At 30.1% G+C, this 22498-nt stretch overlaps 2 protein-coding genes across 3 annotated transcripts; one reads left to right on the forward strand and one right to left on the reverse strand.

Annotated features, from left to right (window-relative positions):
* The first annotated feature begins 6110 nt into the window (after positions 1-6110).
* On the forward strand, positions 6111-10929 carry LOC120085627 (sodium/calcium exchanger family protein / calcium-binding EF hand family protein). Its single transcript, XM_039041722.2, has 7 exons — positions 6111-6857; positions 7920-8105; positions 8817-8998; positions 9547-9692; positions 9785-10061; positions 10138-10446; positions 10571-10929. The coding sequence occupies exons 1-7, from the start codon at positions 6443-6445 to the stop codon at positions 10817-10819; spliced, it is 1764 nt and encodes a 587-aa protein (XP_038897650.1). The 5' UTR covers positions 6111-6442; the 3' UTR covers positions 10820-10929.
* Positions 10930-12327: 1398 nt separating this feature from the next.
* LOC120085628 (uncharacterized) lies at positions 12328-15005 on the reverse strand. 2 transcript variants are annotated; one of them, XM_039041725.2, is made up of 5 exons: positions 13550-15005; positions 13311-13430; positions 13046-13188; positions 12763-12964; positions 12328-12673 (listed from the first exon to the last, which is right to left on the reverse strand). In XM_039041725.2, the coding sequence occupies exons 1-5, from the start codon at positions 14192-14194 to the stop codon at positions 12521-12523; spliced, it is 1263 nt and encodes a 420-aa protein (XP_038897653.1). In that variant the 5' UTR covers positions 14195-15005; the 3' UTR covers positions 12328-12520. The 2 variants fall into 2 exon arrangements, with proteins under 2 accessions (XP_038897653.1, XP_038897651.1); XM_039041723.2 differs by having other exon boundaries at positions 13046-13194; positions 13550-14926.
* Positions 15006-22498: the final 7493 nt, after the last annotated feature.

Raw genomic sequence — 22498 nt, forward strand, 5'->3', positions numbered from 1 at the left:
GATATTTTTATCAATATTTTCATAAAATTAAGACATTTTCATTGACATCGATATTTTAAATTTTGGTCGATATATTAATTATAACTTTTTCTCACTCATATTGTACTATATATATTAATGATGAAATTATAATATTTTGAAACCTAGGAATTAAATTGAAATCAAGAGATCAAATTCAAGTATAACAAAAAAAAACAATTTAAAAGGAAAAGGAAAAAGAGGTAAACAAAAAAAAAAAAAAAAAAAAAAAAAAAAAAAAAAAAAAAAAAAAAAAAAAGGACAGTAGAAATTGTAAGAAATTTAACGGCAGAAAAATGAAAAAATAATAAAAAATAACTAAAATGGTGGAGTGCACTAAAGGACAAAAAAAGAACCCTATTTAGTATTTATCTAAATAACTTTCATCCCCTTTTGTCCCAATTCTTTTTAGAAACAGCCTTATCTCACGAATCGACCCATAAAATCGTCAAGTGTCACATCATGTCCTTTGTTTATCAGGCTTCTTCTATCCAATACAAACCACATAGTATACAAATTTTCTAAGCTTGGAGATATTTTCAAACCCATGCTTTTTAATTCTTTTTTATTGATTATATTCATCTTCATTTCAATGTTTATTAAACTTTATTTTTTATTCTTCTATTAATGAAAACGTTTGGATTAAGGTTTTGTAGATGTCTGAAAATAGGATCTTTAGGAATCAAATATTACTATGTTTGGTTATATATGAGAATGAGAACAGTGGGAATGTCTTATACTTTTTCATACAATTATAAAGTATAAAATTAATAAAAATTAATTTTAATAATTAGTTTTCATATGTTAATTTATTTTTATTACATTAAGTTATTAAATCAATTTTAAGCCAATAAAATTTAATTATGTTTACCCACTCACCCTCCAGTTAATAAAAAATGGTTTGGGGGATTTTAACAAATTGATCTATTATAGAAATGAGACTTTATAAGTTCAGGGACTTGAGAACAAAACAAAAGACGAGGGGACTCAACCGACTTCCGAAAAGGGATGCCACTATGTTGAAGAGACAATTATCTCACTTGCAAACATATTTGGGCGGGATTAAATATATGATGGGGTTACCCGATATTGTAATAATCGTTGATCAACAAGAAGAATTTCAGGCTCTTCAAGAATGTATTATGTTGGGAATTACAACTATTTGTTTAATTGATACAAATTGTGACCTTGATCTCGCAAATATTTCAATTCCAGTGAATAATGATGCTATAGCTTCAATCCGGTTAATATTTATTATCAATTAAATTTTTTATATTGCACATTATATTATCATTTTTATTAAAAAAAATATTGGTAATTAATTTAAATATCTTTTTTTTTTTTTTTTTTGTAGTTTTGTTAATTGAAGAGTTAATTAACTAATTGTTTGATGTCAATTATAAGTTATATATACACACATATATATACACACACAAAAGAAGTTAATATAAACTAAATGAGTCTAAATTATCAAACAATATTTTTAATTTTTTTAAAAATAACTATGATTATAGATTAAAACTAGAAATACAAGTGTACAAGAACTTAATTGAAAAAAAAATTAATTTATTATTATTAGTTAATTAATTAATATTTTTTAAAGACTAATTAATAATTTTAATAAATAATTTATAATGTTAATATATATTACCAATAAAAAGGGATTTGCAAATATAATTATGGTTTATTTATACTTTTAAAAAAAAATTATGGTTTTTTCATATTAATTCATAATAATAGAATAAATTATTATATTAACATTATTATTAACAAAAATTAATTATATATGTCAATTATAAATTAAATCTAAACCTATTTATAAAAATTAAATATATTAACCACTATCAACAAATAAGAAAAAATAAAATAAAAAGATAAAAAATAAGAGAGAAAAAATCATCGGAAATGGAGAACCGTATATTTTGGTGGTTATGAAAAACGTTTGTGGATGAGAATATGAAGTACCTTATAATAAGATATTTTCATTCCCAAGGTTAAAAACTCGTACCAAACATGTGATAGAATATCATTTTCCATTTCCATCTCTTATTTTTATGAACCAAAATGACCCATAAAGGATTAAAAACAGTTTCATAGTCAAGTTTAGTCTAAACATGTTAAGGCTTTTTTTTTTCTTTGAAAAAAAAATTGATTTTAAGCCCTTTGAAGTTTCGAGAAATAGTTTCTTTTGTATTTTTAGTTTCAAAACCTTGCAATTTAATCCCTCAAAATTTGAAAAAATATATTGGAAATATTTAGAAATAGTCACTACCGTAAAGAAAAAGATGGCATGACATCATCGTTAATGTCAATATAAAGCCTGAATAAGTCAACCGTAATGCGTCTATTTTTTTTTTTTTTTTTTTTAGGTTTAATGTTTGAATTTCCACCTCATCCCTACATTTTTTTAATAGACATTTTAAATTTAGTTTATATTAATCTATCCTTAACTCAAGACTTGACCTATCGAGGAGACAATACTAAGATTATTTGTTGCGCTTGAGACTGCAAAACGTTGGATCGAGCATAACTTAATTATTTTTCGATTAGTACATATTTATCGGATTAATTGATGGCTCCAAAACTAAAGACCCTAATTTTCTCTTTTAGGGATACACGTTCTCCCATGTCGCCTTTAAGTTTCTAAGTTTGAGTCTTGCTTGGACAACCATCAACAATTGTAAATTTATACATTTTGAGATATTAAAATGAAATAAAATCAAAAGTTTCATAATTAGAATAAAATTAATTTTTTTTTTTTTTTTTTAACAACAGTTACTATGATGGAGGACGGATCCTCCAACCTCAAGAAAGAAATTGCATGCTAATTACCAATAAGTTAAGATCAAGTTGATACTTTTTTAGTAAAATAATAAGGGAGATAAAAGATCAAACCTTCAACCTCAAGGAAGAGAGTTGTTGATTACTGCAAGATTAAACTATTTTCTTTTTCTATTTTTTCATTGTTTTTAAAAAATAAAGAACAAGATCAATTCTTCCACCACCCTGTTGCTACAGTTACACTTGCTCCCACATTTTTTTAGTACAATCAAGTCGAGAGATTCAAACCACATACCAGTTGTTATTAGCACATACTATTTGAGCTACACTTGTTTTGATGGTGGATTGGTTGGGTTGGGTTGAAGAACTTTTTAGACCCAACCTAATTTTTTTATTGTAAATTTCTCAACCTAAATAACCATTATTAAAAAATGAACCCAATCCCTAAATAACTCAATCAAAAAAATGAACCCAACCCCCAAATAACTCAACCCAGCCATGAAATATTTGGGTTTGGTTAGTTCGGGTTACTCGGGTCATGTATTTAAAATTTTATTCTAAAAAGAAGTAAAATGTAAATACGTAAAAATATAATTTAATTATTTTCATAGGTTGAATTAAGATTAACAACTCAATTTCTATTTATATATTAAAAATTTCTTTGAAGATTTTCTTTTCAAAGTGTTAGAAAACTATTATTAAGAGTTGTTAGAGAATAAAAATAAAGAAATTAAATAAATCTAAAATCAATATATATGTATAAATAAGGGAAATTATTTCAAATGGTAGAACTATTGAAAATATTTACAAGATATAACAAAATTTAAAAATATCAATGATAGACGTTGATAGACACTGATAAACTTCTATCCGTACCTATCAACATTCATCATTGATAGTTCTAAAATTTTGCTATATTTTGTAAATATTTTGGTTCATTTTTCTATATTTAAAAACAACCCTATTAATAATTATATTATATTTTAAAGTTAATAATAAGTTTAAGTTGGATCGAGTTATATTATGTGAACCAACTACGAAGCACAAATACTTCATGTGAAGCGAAGAAGCCGTATCAGACATGTATCAGATACTATACTTTGAGATACTTCCCAGACACGTATCTAACACGCGATTTGACGTATCTATACTTCCAGATACTTCTCAGATACATATCTGACATGCGATTTGACGTATCTATTTCTATGCGTACTTTTTTTTTAAAGAAAAAAGACAAGTAACTCATCTAATCTTTTCCAATCTAAAATTAGGCAACCTATTTAAAAAGCTCACTACTTGAGTCCAAAACTAAAAAGGAAAAAAAAATAACGGACCGAACCCTAGACTAGAATCATCCAATTCATTTCCACATTTGAGTCCCCACAAAGTCACCAAAATATAAACCATTTGGATATCTTCAACAATAAGTTATTCGTTTATCTTCATACTTCTCGCTCTAATCTTCTTCTTCTTTGCAATATGAGTCACTTTTATATTGCATTTTATTAACTATTGTACTTCAACATTTTAGATGTTGTTTTTTTTGTATTGTATTTCAGTGTTTGTATTATATTTTTTTTGCTATTGTTATTAACTTGTATGCTAAATTTATCTATATCCTAGATTTTTTTTTAAAGAAAAAAAATGTATCTTCATCATATAAGTATCCTCGTTTTTTAGAAATATATATATATATTAAAAAACTATATAAAAAATGACGTATCCTTAGACGTATCCGTATCTTAGTTTTTTAGAAATTGACGGCTCGCCGTATCCGATCGTATCTATATCGTGTAGCCGTATCTGTGTCTATGCTTCATAGCCAATAAATCAACTCAATTCATAAAAGTTCATTTATTTGAAATCAATCCAACTTAAATAAGTTGATATACTAACCCAAAATGTAAAGATTGGATTCGATTGATCGATTTTTTGGATCATTCAATTTTTTGACTCCCTAATTTTAAATGTTTTCTCCTAACAAAGACAATAGGTTTTTTTTTTTTTCATTTTTCTACTAAATGCCCAATTACTGCTTCCAAGAATCTCCAATATTGAGGCAATTAAAATTTTAATTGACTAAATTATTGCATATGACTTGTCAGTCCCAGTGGACCATTCCAAGTATGGAAATATCTTATCTTATAATCGTTGAAAAATAACAACTTCCAATAATTTTGGTTGAATATGAAAGCTCTTACCATCTGATGAACAGCCCAATAATGTTATTCATTTATTTGGCAGGTAAATATTTAAATTCTAAGTCATCAAATGTTTGAAACCATACATAATGACTTGAATATCAAACTCTAAGATAAATTAGAGCATAGGTTAAATAATATCAATAACGATTTTAGCGTCATTTTAAAAATTACATCCTTTGAATATCTTTTCTAATATTAGATTTTTAGAGATATTTATCATACAACTTAGAGGGATTGAAACTTTCTATTGTGATTTAAATCACGTCTCTTCTACTTATTTATTATCTTCTTTGACTTGAAATATACGTTAACCTCCAATTATCAACAAATAAACCATTCTATATGAAATCCAGGAAAGGAATAAGGTCTTTATTATTTTCTTTTTCTTTTTTTTATTTATTTTTTATTTTTTTGAAAAATATGTTTTGATCCTTTAGTTTTGAGACTAATTTCTACAAGGTCCACAAGTTTCAATATTTTATAGTTTACCCTCAAATTTCTACTAATGTTTACTTTTAGCCTTTGTCGATTAATTTAAAATAATTAATTTTAATAATGATGTAAAAATAGTGAAAAATTAATCTATCTATTTAAAATTAATTAATAAATATTGTCACCAAATATGGAAATAAGTATTTAATTCTTTTTTTAAAAAATAGTAAGTATTTAGCAACAACAAAAAAAAAGGGTTAAAAATATAAATTACGAAACCTAAAAACAAAAAGAAATAAAAGTGAAAAGTGAAATATAAAGATAAAGATGAAATACCATCTATCTTTAAAATAATAATTTATATTTTACTCGTTAAGTTATGCTCGAGTTGATTTGATATAAAGTTTCATTCGATTTCTAAGTTCCTCACCTAAAAATAAAATAAAACTTTATTGTAAATTATTTTGGATTGAGTTGTGTTTTTTCCAAACTATTTGATTCTTGCAGTAAAGAGAATTTTTACTTTATAGTTTATATAATCAAAGTAAGGCTAAAATATTTATTATATGTATACATCTTTAAATTTTACCTCTCTCAACTTTTATAAAAATTAAAAATAAATAGATAATCTAAAAATGACTATTTGACTGTGATCCAAGTTCTCAGTACTACACTATTTCATTTATTGATTGAAATTCCAAAGAATTTATAATTTGAAAATATTTTTAGTAAAAGAGTTTTTTTTTTTTTTTCTTTTTTTCTTATTTTAAATAAATGATGGGGAAATTGTGAGACGAATTTTATTATTGTTAATATTATATAACGAAATTCCTTCATCTTCCTCACAGAGAGGATCGTTCTCTCAGCGACGTGGATCCCAACGGTACAAGTCGAATCTCTCTGTGTCACAATCCAACCAATCCTTCTTTTAAGCTACACCCACCATTTTCTTCCTTACACCCACTTCTTCTCTCTCGCCGGACCTCCAGATTTTGCCTCAAAAAACCATGTCCTCATCTCCTCTGCATCTCCTCTTCTTCCTCTTCTTCCTCATCCTCTGTTCCCAATCCCATAGCTCCCGCCTCGCTTCCATTTCTTCCCTCACTTCCTCCTCCTCCTCCGATCTAGTCTCCGATGGCGTCAATGAATTGCAGGAACCCCCATATCTGCATCTCAATACACTATCTTCATTCTCTGCACCAGAGGAGGAGTCTTGCGAGCAGTCTTATGGGTTTCTTCCCTGTACCACCACTGCTTTGGGGAATCTCTTTTTGATCATCGTTTATGGATATTTGATGTTCTTAGCTGCTAAGTACTTGTCTACTGGAAGCGAGCTCCTGTTGGAGATCTTGGGACCTGGAATTGTGGGGGGATTGTTCCTTCCTGCGCTTGGTGCTCTTCCTGATGCTATGCTGATTCTCGGTACTTGTTGCTTCTTTCAATTTCTCTTCTTTATTTCTTTTGCACTTTAATGAGTTTTGACCTGTAATCGAAATGTCCTGCGAAATCAAATGGTGTGGTCCATACGTTTTCTCGAAAACTTGATCGTTTTATTTGTGAATTTGAGGCGTGGTTCTGTTTTTTATGATCCAGGCGAAGGCTATATGGTTTAGTAAATCGGGTAGGGGTCTGTGGAAAATAAGTGATAGATCTATATTTTACTTTCATTTTTCATTTGTTCATTTCCCCATGAACTGTTTGATCGCAGAAACTGAATCAGATTTTACATAAACGCGGTGGAAATATCATTAAAATTGTGAAATGTATGGTCGGTTTTGTTTTCTTTTTTTCTTGGCTACTTTTTCTAGAAAAAGTTTCGGTAATTGACCCCCAAAAGTTTCATAAATGGTTTGAGTATTATAAAATAAAGGTGGGGGTGCTTGTTGTTGATGTTCTATTTGCTGTTATGCCTCTACTTTGGTTTTGCTTGGGTTGGGCATCTCTTTGCTTTTGCTATAACTCACTTTTGTGGCTATTCGTTGGTTCAAACTTTATCGTACTTCAATTTTTGCTACTTTGATACCTTGTCGGTTAGAGCTCAACATCAAGAACCTGAACGATTCTCATCTCTTTTTCTTGGATGTCATCTTTTCAAAAGCTCAGCCATTAGTCCCAAACTGGGCTCTATTTATTCGAAAATTTCAGTTTAGCCATTTTTCCCTATGTTTTCAAAATGGACCATCCTTTTCTTTAGCGGTTTTTAAATGATGGGTTATGTAATCCTTAACTCCATATTTTTTGGGTTTATATTTTTTGTTGACATTTTTTTTCTGGGCTAATAGATATCTAGACTTTCACCAATGGAAGTTTGATTAAATGAACTTATTAGAATATGAAAGGTGATAAAAAGCACCGAGTTTCTAAGTTTGAATTGGCCCCTTTCGTTCGAATGTTTATTGTTTTGATTCTCTCTTGTTCCATTTTGTTAGTGACAAATGACAGATATGATAAAACTAAAACCCTCTAATCTTCTCCTTTCTATAGTTTCTGGTCTTGCAGGAAGTGCTGAAGTTGCACAAAGCCAAGTCTCCGTTGGAATGGGCCTGCTAGCTGGTTCAACTGTCATGCTTCTTACACTGATCTGGGGTACATGTGTGATTGTTGGGAAGTGTGACCTTCAAGATTCAGTTGCCATAGATTCACAGGATACAAAAGGGTTTAGCTTGACTGGTATGTCATTTTGTCTTGGTTATATTCAACTGTTATATATTGCCATATGTTTTCTTTAATACTTTTGCACCAGAAGAAATTCCAAGGTGTCTGTTTGTGTTCCTATATGTCTTTGTTTTTCAAAGCTTAGACCTTTTGATCAATAGTACACACTTTATGTCAGTTGAACTTTGCTCATTTTAGCGGATGATCAAGACTTACAAAAAAAAAAAAAAGAGGACATTTTGAGTAGTATTAAAGGTGTTATGTGAGTTTTGTCATTGACCACAGGCAACTTCTATAGTTTTAGTCGTGACTTGTGACGATGGCAATTTCTCGTGTTATCTACTCTTCCTATCGTATAGAAACTGAAGATTAGATAATCTTGGTGAAGATATTTGCAAGCGTCAATTAAAGTAAACTTACGTAGTCTTACATGTTGGGCGACCCCAGTTTTTCATCTCAAGAACATACCTAAAGCTGTTAGTGCGTGGTTGCATCTTAATGCTTCATCTTTGCACTTCCAATTGATTTCGTTCTGAGGGTCAACTCTCGGTCACTGTTCCATTTGATCACACTTGGTATTGTGTCAGCTGAATTGGTTTTGAATTTCCGTATGTTATATGGTTTTATATATATAAGATATATTCTATCAATTGCCTAGTAAAAGTTCTGTTCTTCATCTGCATATAGTCGATGCATAAATTTACGTTGGAATTTTTTCTATGACAGAATCTGGAGTCAGTACTGATATCTGGACCAGCTATGCTGCCAGGATTATGGTTATATCTGTTTTTCCATTTTTAATAGTTCAACTTCCACAAATGCTCAATTCAACATCAGGAAGGCACTTGGCAGTGTTGATTGCTCTTATTATCTCCGTTTCAATGTTCATTATCTATTGCCTTTACCAGGTGCCTTTTCTTTCTTTTACAGTTTACCCAAAATTTTATTTTCATTTTTTGGAATTTGTTGTCCACACAATATCGGAAAATTAAAAGACCCACAATTACAGATTACCATGTTTTAAAGATAAATGCTAACTTGAATAAGCTTACCTTCCATTCAAACATGCCAAATTCGGTGAGCAAGAAACATATGTAGCCATTCTAATAATCTTCCAGAGTCCAAAAGTTATAGCTGCAATGGAAGGGTCAAGACCTTCACAACGTGTTGGCGTACACTTTGTTCTAGACCCTGTTAAACCCTTTCTGTAGAGGGTTTGTTTCTGGGTGCTTGTTTTTTTGTATGCCCTTGCATTCTTTTATTTTTTTCCAATGAAAGTTGTTTATATATATATATTATATATATAACCTGATGTAGACCTTGATTAAATGATAAGACATTTAGTTCCTTTTATCTTGATTTGTTGCCGTTGCCGTTTTTTTCTTTTCTCATTTATTGATGTTTGACATTGTACCTCAATTATATCCTACTTCATGAGGTGAGAAAATTTCTTCAGGTCTTCCAACCATGGATTCAAAGGAGGAAACTTGCCTTTGTCAAGCACAAGCATGTTATATTTGGACTTTTAAGACATTTAAAACAGCAATCACTTGGAAGACTCCTGAGAGAAAATGGGGAGCCAGATAAAGAAATAATAGACAAGTTCGTTGGAACAAAAAGTTCAATTGTTCATTTTTATCATCGCCTTTTTATTTTACCAGATGCTGATAGTTTCTCAATGAACATAACGACAGGTTATTTTCAAGCATTGATGAGAACAAGGATGGACTACTTTCCGCTTCTGAACTGAGAGCACTAATTGTTGGCATTCAGTTTGAGGAGATCGACTTAGATCATGATGACGCTGTTAACAAAATAATGAATGACTTTGATACTTCTCGTGATTCCCATGTTAATGCAACTGAGTTTGGCAATGGAATCATTAGGTGGCTTACTCAAGTACAAGGTTCAAGACCTGGCAAAGGTGATGATGGTCCTCACACAATGAAGTACCTGCATAACTTTCATCAAGTAAGTTGTAATCTGTTCGCTTTTCCTTTTAATTTTTAAGGTCGCTTTTCTGAAGCATGCCCCAATGTATCTACAGGAAACAAAGAGAGAGCATGATTTGCTGGATGTCGGGGAACAGAGCGATGAGGTCGTAGAGGGAGTGGAGGAGGGCAAGGGGGTCTTGATCAAAGCTATACTCTTCTTGTTACTTGGAACTGCCATTGCTGCTGCCTTTGCTGACCCTTTGGTTGACGTCGTACATAACTTCTCCAATGCGACTAGCATTCCCGCATTCTTTATTTCATTTATCGCTCTTCCATTAGCAACCAACTCCAGTGAAGCAGTCTCTGCTATAATCTTTGCAAGCCGTGATAAGCGAAAAACTGCCTCATTAACATTTTCTGAGGTTTGTTCTCTTTTATACTTAACATTTCATTTCTTTACCCATAGTTCATTTATGCTGAGGACTGGTAGAAAAGAAAATAGGAAGGACTTGGAATATGATTGATCTCTAAGCTTTCATGGTGCAGCTATATGGAGCAGTGACAATGAACAATGTCCTCTGCCTATCAGTCTTCTTGGCTCTTGTTTACGTGAGAGGATTGGTTTGGAACTTTTCATCTGAAGTGCTGGTCATTCTCGTCGTTACGATTATAATGGGAGTTCTCGGTAGCTTCCGAACTGCCTTCCCACTCTGGACAGCTCTGGTGGCTCTCCTTCTCTACCCCCTGTCTCTTGTGCTGGTCTATGTTCTTGATTATGTCTTTGGTTGGTCATAGATCAGTTGGTGTTTTGAGTTATATTCAGGGGGTTTGTTCATTTATATTTTCGGATATCTTTGCACATACTCTCTGCTGAGGCTATGTTATACAACTACTGTTCTGCTCTACTTAATTTGCTTCATTCTTGTGTTGGTATGATGTAGCAAGTAAAGTAAAATAATGAGCATAATCTATTCCTGAAATAATCAATTTCAAATCATAATTCTCACAAGTCAACTACTAAGGTATAAATATCTAATGAACAAGTTAGAACATGGTGAACTCTTTAAGAATTGTGTGTTTCTTTTACTTATTATGTTAAATCTTGTTAATTACAAGTGATATTATATATTTGAAAATCACTCTCAAACATGCTCAAAGTTTTTATAATGATTTTTCTTTTTCTCTCTTTTCTGATGTTCAATAGGGAATGAAATCTTTTCAAAAAGAAACCATTTGTTGAAGGAAATATCACCTAATCTCTTAATGAAACTTTCTTTCTTAAATTTTAAGGTCGATTCAACTATTTCTAGTTTCTTGGGGGGGAAAGTACCAAAAACTTTCAAACCCTATTTAAAACCATTTTGAATTTCTGTGTTTTTTAAAAGGAAAATACCACAGGTGATCATTTTCTGTTTCAACATACCTGAGAACTGTTTTTAGTTTTTCTTTTTCTTTCTTTCCTTCTTTTTCTTTTCTTTTAATTATTATTATTATTATTATTATTATTTTAAAAAGTACAGACATGATAGAAGAGGCAAATATTCGTTTCAAGAGGGAAAAAAATAGTAGAAAGAAGGTAGGAGTTATATGTGAAAAAAATTAAGAGAATTTGTAGAGAAAAAAGTCGAGAAATTTAAGGAATAATTGTAGTGATGACCTAAAAATTAGGTCAAAAATGCAAAGTAACCCAATATTATTTTTTATTTTTTTTTTATTTTTTTTTTTTAAAAAAAAAAAGCCAAATGATGATGTCATAGATAAGTAAAATTACGTTAGACCGCATCGTCTTCTTTTTCTTCTAGATCGAAGACGGCCACACCTCCAACGTTGCAACACACGACAACTCCGACGCAACAAATTTCAAGTATAGCAAGATCACAAAGTGCGGATGGAACAAGACCAAGAACAAGACCAAACACGAGCGAGCGAGACAATAGATCTGTGAGAGAGGAACGATGGAGGGAGAGTATGAGAGCAAGAGGTCATTCCACGTGCCCGATAGTATTGTTTTGATAATTTCACCCAAATTTGATATTGGGTCATTTGACATTTTCTTAAAATTCGGGTGTTCGATATTTTGGTCTCAATTTTTGGATCAGGTTTAGAACAGGAAAAAGAAATGGTAAAGAGAGAAAAGTAAGAAAAAGAAAGGGAGATCAGAATTTTAAATCTAGTTTTAGATTGATTCTTTCTTCTTCTTCTTCTTTTTTTTGTTTTGTTTTTTTTTTTTTTTTTAATTTTGAATCTGAATCATCAAAACTGTGGTTTGCAGAAATGTAAAACCAAAAAACCAAAAACAGAAAAAGCAACAAAGAAACCAACTTCAGGCTAAAATTTTGGGTTTCTTACACGAAACTGCATAATTTAAACCTACTTAATTTAAGCAAAAACAGAGCTTGTAAAAGGGTTGGTAACATACAGGTTCTGTAGCAATGGGGATTTCTAAGATATGAACACAAAGCACTGTGGGTACAAGATAACATTAGGCTGTAGCTTCTACAACTTCAAATCTAAATCAAGTCTTTCTCCTACTTCCCCATTGCACTTGTTCATAGAAATGGCAGTTTCTTTCCCAGTTTTCACCTCTGCTGGTGGGAGGAAGCTGTAGAAAGGCTGCTTTTTGGCCAATCCGACAGGTTTCAATCCTCCCTTCGAAATATCAAACAAAAAAGAAAAGTAATTCAGCAAAAGACAGAACACCAAAGCAATCTAAACCATTATGCACTCTCATATCTCACCTGAAAAGGATGCAGTTCCGAATCGGAATCCATAAGATTCTGCAGAAGAGGATAAGTTGGAGGACATTTGACAATACTAGAGCTTGGACATGATGTCCAACAAGTAGCAAGCGAAGCAAGGGTAAGGAAGTTTCCATTAAAATCGTCATCTTTGATGTTTTCCAAGGAACTTGGTGCAGATAAGCTCCGCACATGATCCTCTCTGCATATTGAAAAAATATTCTTGGCAACTATGACTTTATATCTAAAGCATATTGAGCATGATCAAATCAGACTGTCTTACCGAAAACTCAGTGCGCTTCCATTGCCGTGCAATGTTGAATCATCGGATCTATTTGGAACATTGAAGGAAGAATGGTTGTAATCGAACATCGGTTCAGTTGGATTGTCTGGAGAAAAGCGGGGCAATCTATTCATGCCAAACATCTGTAACTACATAATTTACACAATCATTCACATATTTTGACACATACAGCATTTTTCAGTGGTGCTTGAATTCTTTACATAATCATAATGAAAATAAATCCAAGTAAAGTAATTGAACTCACCTTCTCTTCCTTGTCTGCCCAGATGGTTGAGTAGTTTCCATAACAATAGCTTTGGTTTGAAGGGGGCTCTATCTGGACATTTAGACCAGAAGACAGTGAAGTTGTTGATGACAGATTCACCTGCAAGTTCCATTAATCAAATTGGTCTCTTATTCAAAAGCACGAAGTTTGTTTTAAGAAGTATTAAATAGGCATTCAAAAAAAAAAAAAAAGAAAAGAAAAGAAAACTCATGCATTACCAGCGGAGAAGGTGCTTGATTTTGCTGTGCTCTTTGGAGTTCGTTGGAAGGCCCGCCAGGGTTAGTTTCATAAGGGAAATCAAAATTCGAACGAAATGCCAAACCGGGATCAACCCCGTAATTTTCCTTCTCAAGATAGTATTCACAAGAACTCTGCCATTTGATAGCATTTCCTTGCTCCAAAATTGTAACTGCAGACAACCCAGTTTCAGATCCACCACTATTTGCTTGATCCACCAATGGAACAGTGAAAGAATCTTTAACATCCATGTTTAAAACAGGCAAAGGTGGCCCAAACATTGAGGTGGAAGAGGAGAGATTCACCGGAGGTGGTGAAAGGAATGACGGCGACCGGTTCGATTGACGAAAACTAGGAACCGGTAAAGACAAATAAGAGGAGGATTTGGTTGGTGACAATGGAGAAGAGGATGAGAAAATTGCAGGAGCTGCATCATTCTTCTGTTGTTCCTCTAATCTAATCTTCTCAAGCTGTGCAACACCAAGTCCTCTTTGTGGAACTTTCTTAGGCTTGGGTTTTAGTTTCTTAGAAGAAGATCTACCACTAATACCACCAATTGTCCCAAAACTTCCAAATCTATTATTATAACACCTCTGTTTTTGCTCCTCGTCTCCCATTCCTATCATCTTCCATCTAGACTTCAAAACAGAAACCAGTATTCCAACACACCCTAGTTTCTAAACAAGGTTATTCCACTACTATAACTAAAAGCCCAGCAACAATACATCTAAAGCAAACTCACTATTTCCACTTAACAAAGCATAGGGAACTCTCAACAAACAAAACCCAAATGGGGAAAAACGAGAAACGAGCAATAAAAACCCAATAAAACTGAGAAATCTATGGACAAAATATAGAGCGAGCGGAGCTACCAAAGCGAAATGAACAAAAAAAAAAAAAAAGAGGAAAAAAAGATTAAACAAACAGAGAGCGAATTAGATTCTTCTCAAATCCAGTTGCATGTCTGAGAGAAATGAAGGGGAAAAAAAATCAAATCAGTCGAAGATCAAGAACAAGAAAAATAAAAGATCAAACATTAAGATTAGATTACAATACAAAGTGAGGATTTTTGGAAACGATTAAGTCGCCAAAATCGTCGCTCTACTCCTCATTTCATTCCTAGACCGACTCTTGTGAAAATGAAATCACTCTTTTCTGTGTGTGTGATCCATTACTTACAAATACAATTTGTTTGTGGGTTCCTTTCCATGTAAATCTAAAACCCATATTTGAGATATTTCTCTCTCTGAAATTATGGATTTTAGTTCCAAAAAGAGCTCAAGGCCAAGCTAACTTTACAACCCAATTCATCTTTTTAGGTTTGGGTTTGTTTTTGTTTTCTTTCATATGGGGAATGATCTTTTAGAATCCAAATTGTGGGCTCCTCCTCCTTTTATAGCTCTTCTTTCAACATTTGTATGCAATGCAATTCATCTCTTTCTCTCCTTCATACCCTTACCTTTTATAGTCCTCAATCTTTACCCATCTCTCTATTAACTCATCCCAACATTTAATCTACCTACTTAACTTTTAAAACCGTTCTTGATTTTGTGTCTAATAAATTTGTAAAATAAATTTAATCAATTTATTTTAATTTTTAAAATACTCATTTTCGTTCCTGCAAATTTCTCTATTTAATTTTGTGGAGTTTGGGGCGAAGATTTCCACAAAAAATTTGTTGAAATAGGGTCCCATCAGAAATTTTTCTTGAAATGTTTTTTTTAAAAAAGAAAAAAAGAAAAAAAAAAACAATTAACTTAAATTACCACTATAGAAAAAATTTAATTAAAAAGTTAAATTCCCATTTTTATTTAAATTAATTAATTCAATTTTCCAAGTTAGATAAGTTTGAATTGGACATTTCAATTTAATGATATGTTCAGTTAAATGGCAGTGAATCAAAAATTTTATATAGGTGAACACCATGTAATAAAAAAAGGTAAAGAAAAATATAAAAAGTATTCATAGCTTTGTAAATTAGCTAATTTAATACATATTATAGTTGTCCTCTACAAGATTTCATGTTTTGAAATCAATCCATGATGACTTTCTATATAACTTATCCAACAAATTTTTCTTTATATATGCTTTAAGACAATTATTCATTTGTTGATTTCTCTCTTATTTGATTATACAATCAAGTCCTATTGATTTTTGTATAAATCTTAATCGAGAAAATTTAATTTATATATTAATCAATTCATAAATTGTAGTTATTAAACCAAAATCTGTGGCTAATTTTTGTAATTTGATTTTCGCATAAAATCTATTGGAGATATATTTTTCTTTTTTGAAAATAATGACTCTATAGTCTCTATCGTTGTTTTCTTTTTAAAATATCTCTCCATATTTATTTAGAGTTAATTATATAAAAGTAATAACAATGACAGTATTATGCTTTATTACATAAATTTTCAAAAAAAAATTCAATACATAGATTTTAAAATATAAAAACTAAAAAATTGAGAAAAACTTATATGATATTTATATCTTGGCGTGTGACAACAAATTATTTTGTAGCTTTTAACATTGAAATTGTGTAAAATATAGGAAAAAGGTATAATCTTTTTTGGAGTTTCCAGCACTAGATTTGCAATTACATTTTGGATCTCCCTCAATTTAGTTTTGTTTTACTAGAATTCAACAATCAATATATTATTTCCTCTCCCAAAATCCCCCAAAAAAAAATTATATTTTTTTTTACAGTTTCTTTTATCAGGGGTGAGTCCCCAAGGAAAAATTAAAAAAAATAAAAATAAATAAACATCTCTATCTAAAAGTTTCAACGTTTATTAGATATAAAATTAAAAGTTAAAGAATTTAGGAGACATTTTTTAAAGTTCAAAAACATATTAGACATAAATTCAAAGTTCATAGATTTAGTTGGCACAAATTAGTTTTTTCTTTTACAGTGTTTTTTTTACTTAAAACAAATCTTAAAAATTAAATGATTAAATTGTAATTTAACCTATATTTTTAAGCATTTATGCTTTTTACAAGAAAAAAAAAACAGCTCAATAACTGTTGAGAATCCCACATTAGAAAATTCAAAGAGGATTCACACTGCTTATAAGATAGATAGGCTACTCATTTTATTCGCCAAATGATTTTGAGAATGAGCCCTCTATCAAATATGGTATTAGAGTCCATAAAGTACAAATGGGTATTGTCGATCCAATAAGAAGAAATTGTAATCCAATCAAGAATGGTGAACCCAAAAGAGACAATATCTTATTCAGAATCTCACATTAGAAAAACCAAAGGGATTCACACTTTCTATAAGATAGATGAACTCTATAATATCAAAATCTTGAAAGGTATTATGATTTTATGTTATCAAAATATAAAACACTTGTGAAGTTTTTAGCTTTAAGTGCTAAAATGAGCATAGTTCAACGGATTCATTTTTTTTTATCATTGGTTCAAATTCCTATATCTCATATATTGGATGATTGACTCAAATGCACGAAGATAGTTCTAATCCCTCTCTCTAAATATATATATAAACCTCAAATCAAGTTTTCATTTTTTTTATTTGTATCATAAAACCAAGGGGTTTCATTTTTTTATTTGTATTATAATATCAAAATCCTGAGGAGTATTATGATTTTATTTGTATTATATTTTAAATTTTATTATGTTTTTTCTCCGCAATATATATATACATTCGGACCATTTTTGTCTTCTTTTGCCTCCTTCCATCATAAAGAAGTCCTCATTTCATCTTCACCCAAAAGAAATTCATCTTCCCCAAGCCCTCATTTTATCTTCACCCAAAACAAAATTTCCTTCATTTCTGCCACCTTCTTTATTTATTTTCAAATACCGATCATCTTCTACCTTCATTTCCACCTTCATATTATTAATTTGTTTCAATGTAGTATTTTATTTGATAAGTTGATATATTTTTGTTATTCAACAAAGAATTAAGTTTTTGATAACTTTTACTGATTTTTTTAATGTTTATTTTGTTTACAGTGGATATTATATTGAACAAAAGTTTCACAAACCATTATTCAAACTTTTTTTTGGTAAGGGGCAATATTTTTCTTTTAATAAGTTGATATATTTTTTTATAGTGGATTATCATAAGGGAGAATTACATGTAATTAACATTGTGTTATATATATTGGGGTTAAGTATTAAAAATAACTCTAATAAATATAATAAACTTTAATGTAGTCCGCTTTACTGCTGGTTGGTATGTCTTCTTTGGTTTTTATCTACTTCTTTAAAAATAATTACCTTGCAATTTTGTTGCTACTTTGGTAGTTTTTTTTGGAGGATGAAAAAAATTATTGAGGTGATTTTAAATGGAATCAAACAAAAATAGCTACCAAATCAACAACGAAAATGTCAAAATTAATTTATGTGGAAAGAAACTTTGAATATAAAATACAACATCTAAAATGACATGGAAAATCTTCCTAACATGTGTATGTCCATCCTAAATTATTTAAAACATGCATATAAATGTAGATCACTTCCCATATTTTGCAAGAAGCAAATCAAAATAAACCCTACCTATTATTCTTGGGAAAAAATTGTAAACAACTCACACCTTGTTCTAAAAGTATAAATTTTCTAACCAAGTCTATCCAAATGAAATCGCTAACAATGGTTGAAGTTTGAAAAAGAATTCAATGTGAGTCTTCGTATGCTTCGTTATTATCGTTGTCGTCAAAGCAAATCTTGAAAAGTTTAGAATATTTGACTATAATTTTGAAAATATTACATCATAGTCTCAAATTATTTACGTTTAAACATATAAAAAAGTCATTAATAAAAAAAAATATTACATAGTAAAAATAATGTTTTTTTTTCATACTTTTAGTAAAAATAATCTAACTCAAATTTTTTAAAATAAAAAATTATCTTTAATTCACGTTCAAAGAAAATTTTAACGAAATCTAAAAATAGGTATTTAAATATATTTTTAATGGAAAAAATAAATCTTTTTAAATGTAAAATTTATATTTAAATCTTTTTAATTTTGCCAAAATTTTAAAATTTATTAGTAGTTTTTAATATAAAATTAAGAATATGTTCCTAATGGGAAAAAAAATAGTGATATTACTTTATTTTGTAGAGAAAAGAAAAAAAGCTAAAACGAATTAAAGAAAGAATTTAAAGTTAATAGTGGCATTAGATTTAAACTAAAACATTTTATTTTATAACGGATTAATTGGAGAATTTGTTTTACGTTTTATTTCTGAAATGAAACAAAAATGTAAAATGTCCATGATTTTGTATTGATTTTTTTTTTTACCGTGACTATTATTTCTGAGAAAACTCAACAATCAAGTCATTTAAATGTTATATATATATAATTATTTACTATTATTTGAAATGATGTATTGATTGTTGAATATTAAATGTTTGAATGTTAATATTAATTTTATTGTTAGTAATATTGTATTGTTATTGTTATGTTTATTGTTTATCTAGTCAATTTATTTTGAATTATTCACCTTAATATTGTAAATTTTATGATGATTAAAGAACAAAGATTCATGTCAATATAAAAGAATATTTATCATTGATTTATAGTCAAATGATGATGCATGTCTTAGTAACAATATTTATCATGATTTTGTACCTACTTTTTATTATTATTTTGTTTGAAGGTAGTTATTATTTTTTAAAAAAACATTCTTTTATTTTTACATATTTTAAAAAAAAATAATAATAACACATTAATATAGTTGGCCTAATATATACTTACATAATAAGATAAATATCAGATTGCATTGGCCAAACTACGATGGACGTTGTGGAATTTTATGTTATATGCATGGAGACACACACTTTCCACATGTTGCATGGAGAGTGTACAATTACACTTAAAGATGTAGTCATCCAATTTGGACTCCCAATTAATGGAAGACCATTGATCGGGTCTCTAAATTATGACTGAGAACAACTTTGTGCCCTTAGGCATAACCACAAATGACGCCGTTCTTAAGGGAGGCCATCTAAGCCTGTCATGGTTAATTGATCAATTTAACAACTTCGCCCATCTACCAGACCATGCAGATGAAGAGGACCTGCAACGATATGCTCAAGTATATATTCTCACGTTGATTGGAGGATTGATATTTTATGACAAATCCAATAGCAGAGTGCACATGATGTATCTTCTTCTCTTGGTAGATTTTGATGTTGCCAAGATTTACAGTTGGGGCGCTGGTTGTCTTGCATGATTGTATAAGCAACTATGCAATGGTGCAGTTATAGATGGAAAAGACATTGCAGGCCCACTTTTATTGCTACAAATTTGGGCATGGGACCGATTTCCTCTTCTAGCGTCTTGACGGCTCCATAGATACGAGACACAACTTAGGTGACAGACCACTTGCAATAAGGTAAGCATATTTACCTCATTATTGTTGTGTTCATTATGAAATATTAATAGCTAAAATTCAACTTGTGATTATTGTAGATGGAATGACAACTTTTCTGTAATTAGAGCACTGACGCATGTTCTAATACAATATAGACACATATTAGATACACATGTGTCTAATCAGGTAATATTTTATTCATTTTATTCATTCATATATCATATATTCATAATATTTCGATCTTCTGGTTAATTCATATTTTGACACATATGCATGCAGATTATTTGGGAGTCATATAATCATCTTATCCAACTATTGTTGTCATACTGTCTCGATGGTAATGAGATACGAACATTCAGATGTCCACTCATATGCTTCTTCGTTGTGGAGTGGCATCACCCAGATCGTGTGATGTGTTAATTTGAGATGTTGCAACAAATTCCTCAACCTTGCAACACAGACGTCCGACTTCATTCACATGATCTAAGGGGTAGGCATGAGCAAGACTGGATTGCATATTTGGCTCGTCAAATTTCAATCTGGGAAAATCGACAGAGTTTGGTTGTTAATGGACCTTCTATTAACAACGGTGTAGGTACCAAGCCTAGATATATTGAATGGTATTCCATTGTGAGGAGGCGGTACATAACTAAAGTAGGAGCATCCTATCACTTGTCGGTATGAGTTTATTATTTATTAGGATTGATTGATTTTATTTCTTCATTGCACACCAAAATAAATTTTAAAGTCATTAATTTGTTATTCAATTCTTTTTCAGGTCGAGCTTCCAAATTTGCTATTATCTGCTCAAAGGGTCTTGCATAGACTCACCTCAATATATCGAGTGCGAAATTTCGATGGTGATGTTCCAATGGAAGAACAAGGTGATCCAACAAGACATGAGGATGTTCCTATTCGACCTAATGTTCAGAATGAATATCCAATAACGCCACTCAATCATTTTACACATACTTCCATGATGTCCTCTCCCTCAACATTTGAATTTTTTCCAACAACCCTCAGTACACTAAGTATAAAAGAAGGACAAACTTCACATGTCCATCCAAATGTCCATGACCAGTATGTGACATATCGACAACGTAGTGAGGGTCTACACTTTGCAGAGGAAAGTCAACCATCAAGTATAAGAGGGTGTGGCGATCGTGGACACTATGTCACTCAACATGATCGATCTAGGCGTAATAGAGAATCTTCTTCCAATCGTGAATAAAGAACATTGTACCTATGATTAAATTTATTAATGAAATTCAATTACGAAAATGCACTTGCAGTCGACAACACATCCTAAATAACCTTGAATATTATTTACAATAGTTGAAAGTTAATATCTATATTTTTGCATAAGTTTCTAATAACTTTAAACAAAAACAATAATTTGAAATTAAAAATTAATATTGAGTATATAAAATCAATCATAGAAATTTCTTAACCTCAAAATAACATTATTGTTTATACTGTTAAAAAACTAGTAATATTACTATCAGAATAAAAAAACGAGATTAGTGAAATAGTTGATTTTAGGTAACAATGATTTAGAATTAAATAAATGAAATATTATTAACCATAAAAAAAACATAAGTAATGAAAGAGTTGGGTTTCGGGTTGTTAAAAGAATTTTAAAGAAAATAAAAGCAAAAATATTTTATTATTTTTTGTTTTTAGGAATGCGTCTCTTCAAAAGACGCATCTTTTTTTTTAAAAAAAAACGTATTCAATCCGAGAAAAAAAAATATTATCGAAGAGATGCATTTGGAGACAAAAAAAAAAAAAAAGACCCTATTTTCCCTAAAGAAGTTCAAACGACCCATTTTTCTCTATTAAGTTTCAAAATCTCCCCACAAATCTAAATAACCCCAATACAGGGTGGTGGGCGTACTTTTAAAACAAAAAATTAATTATTATATTATAGAAAATCTAATTTATCACTAATTTGAAAGTTCTAATATCATACCTAAGAGATACCTGTCTTCAAAAAAATATTTGAAATCTTACTCTACACCAAACTAAAATTTATGTATTATGTAACATTTATGCTCAGTTGATAACTATTTGGTTTTGAGTTTTTTAAAAATTATGTTTATTTAATTGTCTTCTCACAAATTTTTCTCATGATTACATATTTTCTATGTAGACATATTAGAGTTCTTAGTCAAATTTCAAAAACAAAAACAAGTTTTTTAAAATTATTTTTTTAATTTTCAAAATTCGACTTTAATTTTAAGAAAACACCCCTACAATGTGAAAATGCAACATTAAACTAATAAATGGAAATGGTGTGTGGATGCTTAATATTCAAAAATCAAAACAAAAAACTACATTGTGCTTTATTTTTTTAAAAAAAGTTTTAAATGTCACAAAAAATTGTAAACTTAAGTATCTACTCAATACAAAATTAAAAATTTAAGGATTTATTGCACACTTTAAAGTCTAGGGGCCTGGCATAATTCTAATTTTACCTTATTTGGATTATACCATTAACATATAATCATAGATCTGCCATTGGTTTAGACTTTTTCATGCATTTTTTAGGTTGTTCCAAAGAATGTCATACCAAATGTCCCTTTA

This window comes from Benincasa hispida, chromosome 9 (genome assembly GCF_027475165.1).
Source record: "Benincasa hispida cultivar pf3 chromosome 9, pf3_genome.v1.1, whole genome shotgun sequence".
In the NCBI taxonomy this organism is placed as follows: Eukaryota; Viridiplantae; Streptophyta; class Magnoliopsida; order Cucurbitales; family Cucurbitaceae; genus Benincasa; species Benincasa hispida.